Raw genomic sequence first — 16,345 nt, 5'->3', positions numbered from 1 at the left:
TGGGAGTGCTGCTGCTCAGGGCTCAAATGGAGCCCTATCCCAGCAGCCAAGGAGAAACTGCAGGGCACAATCAGCAAGCCATGTCTGGATCCCTCTCAGGGGGGTCCCTTGGGTAACCTTGCCCTGGCAGCCTTTCAAGCAGCATGTGCCCAGCTTGCCCTTCTCCAGTCCTTCACCCTCAAGGTCCTGGTGGAATTTCAGCCCTTGTGGAGCTGCGAGCAGCCTGTCGTCAGCTGTGTCAAGCGGCACAGTGAGCTCGTGCTTTCCAGAGAGCATCGACTGCAGCCTGCTACCCAATAGCATTGCATAAATCAAGCTGTTGCCTTTTTTTTCTTTTTTTTTAACTAGCTCTGCAAAATTGCCACAACATATTTCTTGCCATTTGTCTGTTTCAGAGGTGCAGTGCTGTGTGTAGCTTTGCAGAGCTGGTCCCTCTTGGGTTTGAGGAGTTTTGTCTCCTGAGTCCAAAGAGAAACAACCAGAAAATGTGGAAGGTATACAACTCTTGTATCAGGACTGATCTCACTGTGAGAAACAGCTGCCTTTGTAGGAAAAATAACAAGATTTTATTTTGAATTTAAACCAAATGTGCTTTATTTGGGGTTTTTTGTGTTGGTTTTTTTTTATGCCTGAGACTACAACATTTGAAACAAGGGTTGTGAATTGCCCCCTTGCTCCAGATCCCAGTTGTGCAACACTGCAGGTAAAATACTGGCAAAACTGTTGGGATTTAAGCTACTCTCCAGCAATACTTGCTGAAAATCCTCAACAACCATTTCGCCTTTAGGACTTCTAATCATTGGGTTGGTGCTGCTTCCTATTTGGGTACCAAAATATTATTTCGTGTAACAAGTTTATTGCAGTTTTGTTAGATTTTTTTTCCCCACTATATAGAATCAATAGCCAAAGTAGTTTTTAAGTCTAAAAGCACTGTTTTTTAATTGGCAAATGCAACATCTTCAGAATTAAATTCTGCTGTGATGATGTTGCTGAGCAAAAGTGCAGTCCTAACTCAGTGGTAGAACTTCTTGATGTGTCTGTGGAAACTGTTCTTGGCTGGCTGTAGTCTTTACTGAGTAAATGACCACTTCTGCACAGCAAACAACTTTTGAGTCTGCAAAAACTGCGAGCTGGTTAAATTTCTGACTTGGTTAATGTGAGAAATCCTAAGCATATTGATTAATTCTTCAATTTCTGCTGCAAAGCAAAATCATGGCAAAGGGGCTGCTCTTTCAGTCATTAGTTACTATTTTGGTCTGCTTTTTCATAGAAATTAGTCAAGTTATAGATGCATTGCACAGAATACTCCACCAGAATGAAATAATACTTCTGTACTTAGAGTGTCTTCACTACAGGTTGAGAGTACTCCAAATACTCTGTAACTAGTTCATATCGTATGTCTGTGTTAAATATAGCCAAATGCTGAAAGGCTTCTCAGTTGTAGGTGAAGATCTGAGGGACATGCAATGCATGGGAGCAGCTGAATCTTTCTGTGTCTCTAATGGTGTGATTTCATTGATACAGTCCATGCAGAGGGTACTGCTAATGTCAGCTCCAAGTTGTGTAGTACTCACACTAGGGCTGTGGGCACTGATGTGAAGTTCATGTACTTCACACAAGTTCAGGGACAAGAAAAGCTTCAAGTTAGCACATAAACTTAAGAACTCTCAGTGTTTGCTGCCTGGCACATTGTGGTAATGGTTAAAGCCATTTCTACTCTCACCTGCCAAGTTGTGGCTCATTTTTAGGAAACAGCTGCCTTTTTTTTTTCCTCCAAAGGTTACAACTGGCATTTTAGCCACTACTCTTGCAATGTTATGCTGCTTCTGCAGAGTATTTCTGCTTTTGTGAAACCTTTGTACTTGTCAGACAAGAGGAGATTAACAGCAAGCAGTCTTTACTTAAATATTATTAAATAATCAGGATATTTAAAACCCAAATTTTAAAAATCACATGCAAACAAAGAAAGGTTGGTGGAAGGAATGACCTGTTAGTTTGGAACAGCTTCTGTTTGAAGTTGATTTAAAGGAAAATTGGCAGCAAGAGTGCTGATGGATGGAATTTTGTCAGAGAATGAGAAATTATGATCAAGAATGTATGATGAGAGATGTCAGGAAAATTGCTGGATATCTGAAGACTAGCTTGAAACTTGAGGACACTCTTGAAGAGTGCAAAGCTTATTTGGTATATATGTGAGCAGATAGACAGATCTAGCAGGAGTTGACAAAGTATTTTTGTTCTGCATAATACATTACTGCCTTTCTTCCTATACTGATAGTATTTCCATCAGTTTGGATTAATATTTCAGTCAGAGGGGAAATTTCTGTGAATAATTCTGGCCCACTGTTTCGTAGCTTCAAGATACCAAAATGTATGAATGTACCCTTTAAATTGTAGCAGTGCACAAAACCAGTTTAGCAGAATTCCAGGAAACAGAGAAGGTAATCTGATTTGTAATCTCTATCTAGTCAAATAACTTGGACACCGATGAGGATTGTTGAACACTGAGCTCTGACAGTCTCAGGCTTGTTTGTGTTTACCTATTCAATCAAGTCTTTCAAAAAGAAGTACCTGAACCTTGATCTTGCAAGGAAGTGCCATAATAAATGTACTGTTTGTTTTTCCAAGTTCCAGCTCCTTACTTTCATTTTGACCTGAAAGTTTATCCTTCCTTCTATAATAACATATGCTCTTGCTAAATATTTTAGTTGTGATAAAATAGCAAAAAAAAAAAAAAATCCTCTAAGTCTCTTTCTGAAAAGGTAATGTCTAATTTACCATTAAGAATGAATTTAATGGCATTCTTGGAAGTCCCTAAAGAGGAACAGACTGAGTACTGAGCTCATGGAAAACCATGCACAGGCTTTGTTCATGATGGCAATGGATAAACAAATTATAACTAAGTATGTAACTGACCATGTTGAAAACCTTGTGAGTAATCTGACACTTTTAGCAATGAATGCTGTCTTAATGAAGCTCCAGTTGAGAGTCCGATTAAGTTACGAGAGTGTGCTGGACTATTCAAGTGAGGTTGTTGCTGTTCTCATTTGCACATTGAGATAGGTAGCTTTGGTTTTGCTTGATCATGCACTTAATCTCAGACAATAAAGTACCCTTCCTTACTTGCAGTGTGTTAGTAGCTGGTGTTTGCTTAGCTCTTACTTATGTGAGTTTCATCCTGGCAGTTGCTGTAAAACAGAGTGGGGGAAAAGACATACGCATTTGCAGAACACTCTGGTCTGGGAGGTTGCATGTAGCTCCAAATCCCTAGAATACTGGATGACATTTCTAGACAGTGTTATTAAGTATCTTGGTTATCTAAGTAAAAGATGGGCTTTATTTTTAAAAAAAAAAATTACTGGACTAGTGTTCCACTAGTGAACACAGAGTTCTCCTAAAACTTACCTAACAATAAAATTCAAAAATGGTCAGTTATTAAAGGAAAAACTGTATTGTCAAGACACTGTATAAATCTGTTGAAGTACCTCTGTGTGTTGTGTGCTTACAAATAGTCTGAAATTGAAGACGGAGAGAACAGCACAATACCCCAAAAGACAGGATAACAAGGATGGCCAGAGTTTATAAGTAATTAAATAGATAAGGACTTTTAATCTTAGCAAAGTGGAACTGCTGTTCTACTGTACTTCTTCCATATCTTAGCGCCAAGACGTAACTGATTAAAATTAATGCTCCTTGATTACTGTAACTATACTATACTAACATACTGTATTATGCTGCTGCTTCAGTCTTGAAACAGGCTAGCAAGTAGCCCAGTAGAAGGCTGATGGTTTATGCCTTTGGAAGTAGTAGTACTCCTTCAATCAAAAATGCCTGCATGATTGCTTGCAAACATAACTGGCTCATTATTTATGCTTACTGTATCAACAGTCTAACATGGTTTCTGACTTCTAAAATGTCTTTGACTGAAGTGTACAGATATTGCTTAGCTGCCCTGTGGGGTGGGTTTGTTTTTGGTTTGGTAGTTTGTTGTGGGTTTTTTTTTTGTTTTATAAACATCTTCACAGTAAACTCACTGGTGATACTGTGTATTCTGAAGCAAGCAATGCCATGAGCATATGAGAACTTAATGTAATCCACTTTTAGGAGTAGATTGTACTTGTAATGCTATAAATTGTTTGTGTGAAGTTGTTACAGGAGTTTAACTTAATCCTCTCTAGAATAGTTTGAATTAGCTTAGCAATAGGCTAGTTTACATTAGAATGTGACATTACTGAGGCAGCAGAGAGAGCTCTGAAATTTGCAATTCTGTGTAAATGCAACATTACCTGAACCATTTTGTGTTTTCCTAGTGCTTTCTTATGGGGCATATTCAAGCAACACTGAACAGCATGTTGGGAGGGATGCCTGGTTGCTGTGGGTAATGCCATCTCTGCCTTCAGGTGTACGTGCTGGAAAAATCATATTTCTGTGATTGTGTTGTGTTCCAGGACATGGACAAGTAAACTGGTTGTAGTGTAACGCATTAACATATGAAATGCTTTGTATGGTTTTTAATTGCAGGTAATCGTGACCCTGTAATACGATTTTCTGTGGGAATGCTGATGCTGCATTTTGCCTGGTATCAAAGCATGTTCACTTAATTAGAGCACTTCAGACTGCATCCCTGCATGTCTGGGCATGCCCTCTCCTTTCAGATTTATTCCCCACCCCATGTCCTCCCTTCATACAGGCTTCACAAACAGCTGATGGGTTTGAGTAAATGCTCTGTGATTATTTGCATGAAATAATCAAGTTCCAGATGGAGTACCAGGAAAAGTGAAAAATTATTAATGTCTGCATTGTGACGCTAACACAAACTAACTTGAATTCTTGTAGTAATTTGTCAACCTGTGAGTTGAATTATGTATTGTAATTATCTGGTTGATTCCTGTTTACCTCACACTGAACAAGTGACTGTCCCCCTGCCCTTTAACAGCACACCCCTGGGCACCTCTTGTTGGTTAGTAGAAGTGACAAGATCTTGCTCTGAGCCCAGGTCTGTATGTTGTTGTGTATTTAGTGTATTTCTCCTGGATCTGGGGCTGTTGGCAGCCAATCGCTCCTCTTTTTAGGAGGGTCTACTTGCCAAGATTCTTTTGTTGTGGTTTTCTGTTGTTGTTGTTGTTTGTGTTTGTTTGTTTTGTTTTGTTTTTTTGTTTCTTGTTTTCCAAGTGGTACTGTTGTTACCCCAAGCTCGTATTTCAGTTGAGGAAGGAGCAAATTTAGAGCTCAAGTACTGAAGACTTTTTCTGCTGTTTGTAAGCACTGGAGGTACACAGCTGAAGTTTGGTAAGCTGAGCTTTACTGAAGGCAAAACCAGCTGAACTGTTTTGCACTGCACTGTAGTGTGTTGTGGAGGCCAGGCATTCATAATGCTTGATGTAAGACCAAGTCAAAGCAAATTTATTAGTATTTAGTTTAGAGAATTCCTCCAGTCGCTAGTTGCCAGGAACAGTGTGTTCTCGGCGAGGGCAACTGTTATGTCTGTGTTTCTGCTACTGACCCACCCCCCCATGGAGGAGATGCTGGGCTGAGGTTAATTTTTCATTCAGCTTTATATGGCAAATCTAAAACTAATGAATTTCTTTGTTATATGGAAAGTTACAGAATGTCAGCTCTTTAAGGAATAATGTTCATCTAGGTTACAGATTTTTAAATACCATAACTGGTCCTTAGGAATACCTCTCTTTTTATGCAGGATGCGTTCAGAATTCTAAATGTGGATGTGAAGCTGGTCTACTTGTTCATGAAAGTATTGATTAATATAGTGAAGGCTTGCTTTAAAAATAGTTGAATTAGTAATTTATTTCTACAGGTGCTCTGGCTATGTGAAAGTCCAGAGCGCTGAGTAACAGGCTTATTATGTATATGTCCAGCTTGGAATGTGCAGCTTTAATGTGCTTCCTCATTTCTCTACTCAGTATCAAATCTGCTTTTTTTTCTTGAAGTTGCCTATTTTCTGCAGAATGAAAACTCTTGAAAGTGGTAAGACTTCTGGTTTGATCTGAGCTACTGCTGAATCAAAATGGAATCTTAACTTTTGTTGCATGACTAGGTGAGTAAGCTGTGTTAAGGGCTAGTATCCAGACAAGCAGAAACAAGTTTCAATGTGTCAAAACAACAGTGAGAGCAAAGTTTGCAAATATTTTTCAGCAGTTGATTCTGTGATTGACTTAAACTAATGGAAAATTATTCATAACAGATTCTTGCCCTGCCTGCAGGGAAGACTTTTTTTTAAGAACTCTTCAATCTGTCTTAAGTTTTCTAATTAAAGGTGAAAGTGAGGGTACTACAGTTGTTTATGTTTCTTTAGGGATTGAATAATAGTCAGTAAGCAAAAGATCTAGATCAGCCTTGAAGAAGCAGGAGATGTTTTAGCTAGACAAGTAATTTCATCTTGGGGATGGGAGGGGGGGCAGAGGAAGGTGTGCTGTCAGATCTCAGTAGGTTTTTTTTCCTTGTTTCATGGTCTTTTTACCTTCAATCTGAGTCAGATGTTCAAAGTACTGTGTGAAGACAAGGTTATGGGCCAGAATCCACTCTGTGTTTGGTTCATAGTGAGCAGACAAATTCTCGAAGTTCTATAGTAGTCTTACTTTGGATGTTGCTGTTTTGTACTCAAAACTATTTATGGGCCCTGCGGTTTTATACTTTTCATTAGTATGATAAAGGCTTTATTTTGAATGTAGTCAATCAATCTGTGTTTCCAGCTGAAGAAAGTAAAGTTTAAGGAAAAAAGTGCATTTTGAATAATGCAAGAAGTAACTTACCTTTCCCTACTTAGTTTGCTGGCTTCATTTTACACTTTCTGAAGTATTTGTGCATGAGAATGTTTTCTTTCCCTTGCTGTGGTTTCCAGAACAGCTTATATGGTGAGGATTTAAACTTACTTGTTAAAGAACAAATCAAGAGTTCCTTCTCAGAACAAACTTGTTTCCCAAAGAAGTCTTTGATTCCTCTACAAAAATATGGTTACAAAATTATTCTTCAATGTTCCTAATCAACATTGCTATACCAGAAATCTAATATTAGTATTATTATAATCTTTTCTGATCTTGTTGCAACTGTCTTGTATTGCACCCAGTATTGTCACCATAGTTGACACAGTGAAATAATTTTGGACTTTAATATAATTCTTATGTGAGTTAGGAGTTATTCTGCCCACCATCCATACATCCATACTTAATCTTGATGTACATGTCCTGCTGCATCCAATTTCAAATATGTCATTGTATCAGTGACATTATATTGTTTGAGGACACCACACTCTGATATCGGTCTGCATTTTTATTTAAACACCAGAGACCTGTTTGCTCATTGTTTTTGATGACAAGTGTCCTCCTTCCTGCTCTTTGATTGGAGAGTATAATCTATCATTTCAGACAGGTGAAGGTGTTCAAGGTGTTCATTTGCTTCAGTTGGGAAGCTGACCTTTGGCCATGAATGCATCTTCAGCCAGATTGCCTTGTCAGATCCAGCGAACTTCTCACCCATTCAGGTTTTAATTGCTCTGAAAGCCTCCTTCTGGGAGATTCCCCACCCACTGCAACCCTATATTGTAAATCTGAAGTTCTTCCTGCCTCTGGTCTCATTTCTGGTACTAGGAGTCTTTCATATGGAGTGCTACAGAGGTCATCCAGCTGCTTTGGACAGTTTGATCTTCTCTCTCATTCACACTGTTGTGGTTTTGATACTTGGGTGCAGTCATAGTGCTTGTTAGGAGCTTGTCACTTGCACAGAGCAAGGGCTCTGTGCTGTTTTTTGTTTGTGAATCTCCCCTCCATGTGTGGTCAGCTGTCCTCCATTGTCTGTCCATGTCAATCCCACCCCTTTACCTTTCCATTGGGTTTTGGGGGAGTGCATATGGCCCTGCTGGAGAGGACATTGGAATTGTTTTGTCATTTGGCTAATCTCATGTCATCTTTATAGAACATGGAGGCAGTTAACTGATATGGAATTGCTTTCCAGTGACTCTGAAGGGGTCCCATGTGCATCTACAGTTGGCTGCCCCACCAGCATGGGGGCAGAGTCATGCTGTAGCCCTAGAGCTGATCATAAACCTCCTTCTCCTCTCTATTTCAACTCAGATGTCTTAAATAACCCTTTCAAAATCTTCAGCTGCCTCTGCTATGCAACTCCTGCCTCAAAGGGCAAGAAAAAGGCCTTCAGTGCAGAGAAACAGCCGTCGCTAGGTGCTCTGAATCAAGGGTTGAGGACTGGAGTTTTTCTTCACTAGGGTTCTGAGTATTGCTTCTGTGTTGCTACTCTGATGTCTGAAGACTAGGAACTTGGGAATGCTTACTGTCTTAAAATCCTGGTTTGGCTAACTTTTTAAAATTTCTTTTTAATTCCAGAACATTTGAATCTTCTTGGGAAACATGAAAACAAAGAACTGCTTTTTAAATATCTTTCAGGACAATTGACACATTCCAGGGAAAAGAAGTTGTTGGTTTTTTTTTCTGAAAAAGTTCAGAAGAATCTGCATTCTCTGAAATTTTAAAGAATTATAAAATGAAAACAGTTTAAAATTTAGCTTTCAAAATGAATGTTGGGAAGTCCGATGACAAAGCAAAGAATGGGTTGAAGTCTTCCTTACTTATAAGGGATGAAAATGGAAATAGCTATGCATGTGACAGAGGTACACCTTCCTCAGAAGATTGTGCCGCCAAGATACATGGTAATTCAACTGCCCAAAATATAGTGGCTGAGCATGAAGGTGATACCATTTTTGAAAATAAGGGTGACTTCAGAAGTCTTTTAAAACAGCAGTGTATTGAAGTACTTGATCTGCAGAAGACACCTGGTAAATGCATCTGCACAGGAGCTCCATTGGGAGATACAGATGCTGCATGCAAGTCTTCTGTGACCAAGCAGACTTGTATGTGTCCTTTGAACTGTGGCTTGGAAGCAACGACAAGTTTAGTGAAAGGTGATTTTGCTATGGCAAAAATGCAAAATCAGAGTATGAAACACTCAGTGCCTTACAGTCAGACTGACTCTAAGTCTGTACTAACTCTTCCTGCTTCGGAGCAGAACATGCAGTCCCTGAAAAATGACAGGGCATGCTGCCAGCTGAGCACATTTGATGTTAGTAATGTTACAGGTGAAAATCTGAGAACTGATCAAAGTGATGACATGCATCTGGGAGAAACATTGTTCTCTTCTGATGTATGTATCTCAGAGAAATTTGATAGAACCAGCTCAGAAAGAACACCTGATTTCACCTCTGCAGGTGTTGAACACTATCAAAAAAACACTATCAAGAATGATAATGAATCACAGGAAACAGAAGCCCAGGCTGTAGAACTACCTGCTGGATGTATAGATCCTTATAAGCTAGATGCATTATCACCATGCATTAATATTAATGAGGATGATGACCAAATGAAATCCCTGCAGATTACTCTTTTCCATGATGAAACTGGGAATTCCAATGCTGAAACATGCATGGATAGTGTTGTAAATAGTGTGCACCTTCTCCCAGTAGATCAAATGGATGGAGAACAAGTATCAAACAAAACCAGTAAACCTTTAACCAAAGAACAAAGTATCTCTGGAAATGCTGCTCTTCAGAATATGCACAACATTCCTTCTGTATCTTGCAGTGTTCCAAAATTAAAGAAGACGGTTATGCCTGAACTGAAATGTGAAGCAACTTTTTTGGTCTTCAGTCCAACAGCTGATGAAAGCAGTTCATCTCTATGTACTTCAACTCCTAAAGAACGATCAAAAAATAGGACTTTTTCTGTTTCAGCTTTGGAAGAACTTGGAGACAAGTCTTCTAGACTAAGACAAAGTGAAGCATTTCTAGGAGGGCATAACAGGTCTGGGCTTAAAGCTAGCTCAGATCAAACTGCAAGAAAACCAATGGGCAGGTCTCCTATTGCATCAACAACAACCAAAGCAAAGAAATCAGAGATAGTTAGTTTTCCCAAACCTAATTTTAAAAATGTTAAGCCAAAGGTTGTGTCTAGACCTGTGCCACAGCCGAGAGACAGTGCAGCATTAAAACAGTCTCCCCAGTCCCGTCAACTATCATCTGTCTCCTCACTTTCAAGAGTTGGTTCCCCAAAGCAATTGTCCTCCTCTATAAAAGTGCTGAAAAAACCAGGAGATCCAGCTAAAGATACTAAGGTGGAATTGCCTGTAAATAAGCCCCATAAGCTACATGTTAACAAACACCTTTTCACTAGCCAAGTCGGTCATGCCACAACACATCCCAGAAATGCTTCCCATAAGGTTTCAAAAACACCTGCGTTAAAGTTAAGACAAGACATTGACAAAGCAAGTGCTACCCATTTGGTGTCTTCCTTGGCTTCTGCTGTACTTCCAGCACCTGGAGAGAGCTCAAAAGAGATGTTAAACGATAAAATGGAAAGTTCAAACTCCTTAATGACCCCTTGTTCTCAAAACATCGACCTGACCAAAGGTGAAGAAGAGCAAAGCAGCAACATGGGAGTGCTTCTGGAAGCAACATTGGTAGATGATGCGGCAAATGAAACATTTGAAGTGCACTCTGTTCCTATGGTAAGTTTTTTTTGCTTTGATGCTTACTTGTATGTTTTGTACATTTGCAAAAAAGGAAATTCAGTATTGCACAGTGTGAAAATTTTGGAATGGGTTTGGTGTCTACAAATTTAACTGTAGTATTGATTTCTACATGGAGTCTCTCCCTTGTAAAGACAGTGAAGAAGTATTGTTTTACAGATCAGTTGCAGTTGGCTTCAGCTGCAATTTAGTGTCTCCACCTTCATCTTGTTCCATAACACAATTCTTTTAAAGTCCTTTTTTAGGACGATAGAGTTTGTAAGATGTCTAATGAAAGCAAACAAGTCTTAATTTAGTCAGCCTTGTAAAATTGCCTAGCATAACTTGGTGAGGTTTTCTAAATACAGCTTTTAATGTAAATTTATTCAAGGTTATTCTAGCGGTGCTGTAACTTCAAATAGACATTAAATTGCTGGTTTTAGAATTTTCTTTTCTTTCAAAACGTGCTTTAGAACTAAAGTAGACTTTTTAAAATTAGTTGTGTAAATGCTGTGCATATATGAACAGTAAGTATGTTGTGCATATATGAACAGTACAATTAAGTCACACAAAACCCAGAGACCAATAAACTGGTGAAACATTTTATTTTTAACATCTTAATTTCATTGTCTCTTTTGTATAATTTGGGAGTTTATTTTTTTTTAAGTATAGCTGGGACTCATTAGAATAGTTGGGAGTAGTCAGGAAATATTTCTCATGCAGAGGGCATATACCTGGTTTTAGGCAGTCAGCCAGCTGGAAGGTGCAAACTTCCTGGCCGGGAGGTATGCATGTGCTGGTTGGTTGGGAAATATTTTTGGATGAGTCAGCTGCCTGTCAGGAGAAACATGCTGCTTTCAAATGCACTGAAAGAAGGTTAAAAGAAAAGGAGAAGGGAAGAGTGTTGGGGTTGGGTTGACCAGGATTGCAGGAGGTGTAGTAGGGACACAGAATTGGAGACTTGGTGCTTTTTGGAGTCTCTCCTGTGGATTCAATAACTTACATTAAAATGATGAAATTGAGGCAGCAGCTGTTACTGGTAAAACTGTTGTCTGAATTTTTACAGGCCATATTAATTTGCTAGAAAAATTCCAGTGAATCTCAGTATATGGAGGAAGCTATTTAGAACATTTTTGAAACATTGCACAAAAAATAATAAGTACTATTATTTGACCAATAATTTAACTTGAAAACCTAAGTAAGCATGAAAGCAAGGATGGTCTATTTTAATTCTACAGTCTTCAAGAGTTTGCATTCTTTATCAGTCCTTACTTTTGATATGAAGAGTTGGAGAGAATGCTTTTAATTCATTCCATTGCCAAAAAGGACAACTTTGTGATTTTAATTATTCTGCTTGTACCTGGAGAAGCAATAGAGAAATTTCTATAAAATGCACCATAGACAAATCAGCTGGATTAAATTTAATAAGTGGTCTTCTTAAGTGGAAAAGTACAAATTAAATTCATCTGAAAATAAAGATGAGGATTGTAGTCAAAAATGGAAAGTTCGGTACTCTGAATTGCTGCATTCAGCTTGAGTCACAGAACAGCACATGAAGAGCTGAACTGTCAAGTGTGTCTTTATAGGCTTGACAGGAGTGGCTGTGAACTAAAGGCTGTATAAACTGGAGCAAGAATTCTGTGTGAAACACATATAAACCAGTTTCACACATACAAACCAGTTATTTTATACCTGTCCTGGATCTACTCCTGCACTTAGGTTTTATCTGTAGCACCTCACTGTGAAGGATTTTAAGCTGTTGTGACATAAGACCTAGATCAGGAAACTAATTACAAGGACCGTGACATTTCAGGTAGTACAGGACAACTAAGTTTTCAGGGCCTTAACATGTGTAGTTTGTTGGTTAAGATCTTGAGAGTAGGTGTAGTCATGTAATTGAGTGGTTTAATTAGAGTTTGGGGAGGAAGAGGAAGAAATTCTGATGACCTCTGTAACCTCTTTTTAGTGTGTTGGTCATTACTAGTGATTAGCTTCAAACTAATAGGTTTGCATTGCTGAAGGCCATTCAGGAGATTGTTCTTGAGGTTCTGAACTGCAGATGTGGATGATGGGATAAAGACTAAGCATGTTTCCTACTTGGGTGGTCAGTATTTCATTACAGACGCTGCAGAGGGAGATCTTTATTTTCTCACACTGGTGGTGTGTGGGTTGAATTGTTGTTGGCTTTTTGGTTTCTGTTTTTTTCTTAAAACAGATGCCTTCTGTGAAAGATGGGACAACACAAGGGAAAAGCATACCAAAGAAAGACCAAATCACACTACAAAGTGTATTAACTCCCAAGGTTAAAATGGTGCCATCTGTGTCGACCTTGAAGAGAGGATGTGAAAATAAAACTATCAGCTCTATTAAAACACCTTCTCACAAAGAAGCTCTTATGTCATCAAGCTCTGGTAAGAGAATTTTTCACTGTAATATTACCACTTAGCTAGTTTCTTAAAATTAAGATATCATACTTAATGTACTTTCTGACACAACTTTTAGGGTGGTATGGAGCTATATGTCAGTGTTAAATACAATACTTTCTAAATTGTAAATTGCTAATACAGGGTGTGGTGCTGTTAGAAAAATCAATATTAAATATTATTTATATTTGGTTCTATTATAGTATTTTGTGAAATAACAACTAAAATTACTTGAAAGAGGAAAAAAATAGAGTGCTTAGGTACAATGCTCTTGTGATAAGCAACTGCCTGCTACCCCAATGGGAATGAGTCCTTATTTCAGGACATAACATATTTTGTTCAACCTAATTTTAGTACAGCTCTGTACTTTCTAGAAAGGGGAGAACATAATTGAAGGTGAGACTACTGCTTGAGCTGCTAATTAACTCAGACTGATTGATAGCAAGGGCAGGGTTGAATCTCTGATCTAGTCTGTAGGCTGCTGCTCAAATCTCATGACTAGAAACTACACTCTGTAACTGTATTATAGGGGTTCAGAAGTGCTCTGGTAGGTTATGTGCTGGGGTTTTTTTAACCAAGTGTGGCAATCTAACTAGTTGTAAAGGTAGCCTGTCTATGAATGACTACACTACAATGCACTGTAATTTGGAAAGTACACACCCAGCTATACCCAGTAAAACCTGTTCCTTTTTTTTTCTTTTTTAACCCACTCAATCTAAGATTATAGAACAGTAAAAAAGTCCTCTTGATTATATACAGGTGGTGAAGTGTGATAAAATCTGTGTATGTATGCCTTTATGGGATGAGTCCCTCAAAGAAAGTGGGTATAGGCTCTTCTCCCACTTGAGGCTTGCTCATGTGAGGCATTTGCTCAGTGAACCAGGCACCAACTTGCAGGCTGCCAGTTTCTTGGAGAACTTATCACCCCTCTAAATACCAGCCCAAACCTTTCCTGTCTGTAATTATGGCCTTTAGAAGAAGAGAGATGGATATAGATATAGAGTTTATTTTAGGTTATTAATCCAGATAGGATTTATGATACTGTCACTAGAAATAAATGTAAGCACAGTTGAGTTATAGGACTAACTTCTTCCCTTCAAAAAAAAAATAAAAAAATCAGAAGAAACAGAAGTAATTTGCTGTTAAAAATAAAAACATTTACTCCCCAGATTTGTTTTTTTAAATAAACCTGTCACTCCTTAGCCAATTGATGTACGTTGAAATGATGGTAGTCAGTAGAATATTTTCCAAATTTTTCCTACTTGAAAAAGGCTGCTTAAACTAAAGCAAAAAGTAGCACTTCGGCATTTCAGACTTGTCGTGCGATCTGGTAAGAATGGAACTTTAATGCTGCACATGAGAAGAAATTTGTTTTCTCCATGCCCTTTCCCCATTTCCGTGTTTACTGGTCCTAGCACATAGTACCCTTCATCTTGCTTATGCAGTGTCTTGGTGCTGCAAAGTAGGGTTTGATGCATTCAGCTGTACCAGATCAACTTCCCCATCCCTTACAAAGGGAGTTTTCAAACATGTGTCCTTGCTCTTTGGCAGACCTTGTACTGATACAAATCATAGGATAGGATTATGGGGTGGGATATGGGGCAAAGTAGGAGTTATTTGGGACTGCTGCTAAACCCCCACAGTATTATGTGACCACACCTTTCAGGTAAAACCATACTTACTGCTGCTTACCCCTTCTGTTTTTAACATTTTTGAAGTAAAACTGTACATACGCTTTTTGTGACAAAGTGGCAGTTTGTAAACCAAACCCAGTTACCTCTTTAGCTAAAGCATTCCTGGACAGAATAACTTTTCTTTCCAGTGGAGTAATTTGAACACTTTGGTATTAAACGTCAGCCCCTAGATAAATCATTCAGTAGCTGTACAGTTGTTTGCTGTCAGGATTTTTTCAGACTACAGGCAGGCTAGCTAAATCCAGAAAGGAAAGGACTTCTGAAGGTCGCCTAGTTCAGCCCCTGCTGCCTGTAACTGGGTCATCACTGAATTCAGACTAGGTTGTTCAGTCATTTGTCAAGTTGAGTTTTAAAAATGTCCAAATCCTAATGAACTTGTTTCTTCCTGAGGTAATAACATGTGTGCAGCTATTTCTTATCCACTTACTAATAGTATTTGGATCATTGGGCAACAAGAGAAGTTTGTGTAGTTGAATCCATTAAATACTCTGAACAAGACAAATGATAGTATAGCTCTGTGTCAGCTCTCACATGTGTATGGTGAGGGACAGAAGTGGTGCATCTGTCCAAAATGTCCTAGTGTCTGTATTATTCCTAGAATAATCACGAGCTTGTAAGGGTTATGTTCATATAATGGCTGTTCAAGAAATAAAAGAAAAAAATGCCATGTATGACACACCAGTTACAAGATCCTTGGAACTTGTCAGAAGTGAAGATTTTGGTAACTTTTTTTTTTAATCACTTGTAAAACTTAAGTACTCAATGATAACATGCTAACCCAAAAGAAAGAATTTCTTCTCAGGAAATTTCCTGATTCTCACCTGAACAGAAGACAGCAGAAGGAGAGCAGAACTCATATCCCAAACACTGTATTTTTGTGAGGTTATTTGCAGAGCATATTAGGCTAAAAATTACTGGGTTTATTTATTTCAAAATAGTTGCTGAGTATTGTTCACCAGTATTGGTGTATTTTAGCTGGAACTTGGAAGTTTTTGCTGAATTAACAATAGGTTCTCTAAAAGACAAGCCCACCTTGATCCAGTGTACCAAAGTGATTTGGGAAATGATGAAGCCCCATTTCTGCAACTGTGACCAGATTTCCAGATTTTCTGCAAGCTAGATGCCTCAAAATTATTTCTGTAACTGTTTATCTCTTTCTTCATAAGAAGGGATGACACACTCACTCTAAGACAAAAATCTGAATTCTCTACAGGTAACTTTTCCATGATGGTGTGTGTAGGTTTCTGTAGTACTGAATATCAGGCTGTATGTCTTTTGCTATGTTTGTTTTCTGTCAATGAAAACAATAATTAGAATTCAAGAAACAGAATAACATGTTTGACTTACCCATTTTTACTGGAAGGGATATATAATTTTGGAGCCCTCGTTAGAGGACTTAGAACTAGTTTCAAAATCAAAGCAACTGTTGTTTCTGTTCCCATGAAATGCACAGAGCCTTCTGATTTGGATGTGTCATAGCCAGTGTGGAGGAGTAATAGCCTGATAACAGTTGAGGTGTTATGGTTTGTGAAGAGTCATGTCTTTGCCTCACTTGAAGGGAGGAGTTGAAAGGGATTGGAGAAGCCCAGGAGCTTTGGTGTTCCTGTGCAACATCACTACATGATTTTCTGCTATCATACCTGCCCCAGCAACTGTATATTACCACCTGTGCAGTTGAACAAAAGCACTGTGACAGTTTGA

At 38.6% G+C, this 16,345-nt stretch overlaps 1 protein-coding gene across 5 annotated transcripts in view; it reads left to right on the top strand.

The window, feature by feature from the left end:
* MTUS1 (microtubule associated scaffold protein 1) overlaps window positions 1-16,345 on the top strand; it is a 125,917-nt gene that overhangs the window by 29,362 nt on the left and 80,210 nt on the right. For 4 of the 5 annotated variants that reach the window (XM_038136098.1, XM_038136100.1, XM_038136097.1 and 1 more), the window contains exons 2-3: window positions 8,355-10,527; window positions 12,743-12,938. In XM_038136098.1, the coding sequence (XP_037992026.1) occupies window positions 8,542-10,527; window positions 12,743-12,938 (2,182 nt within the window). In that variant the 5' untranslated portion in view covers window positions 8,355-8,541. Of the gene's footprint in view, window positions 1-8,354; window positions 10,528-12,742; window positions 12,939-16,345 lie in introns of those variants that run through there. The other variant, XM_038136099.1, reaches the window with a different exon arrangement.

This window comes from Motacilla alba, chromosome 4, assembly GCF_015832195.1.
Source record: "Motacilla alba alba isolate MOTALB_02 chromosome 4, Motacilla_alba_V1.0_pri, whole genome shotgun sequence".
NCBI classification, from domain to species: Eukaryota; Metazoa; Chordata; class Aves; order Passeriformes; family Motacillidae; genus Motacilla; species Motacilla alba.
This window is presented reverse-complemented; position numbering and strand designations above follow the sequence as displayed.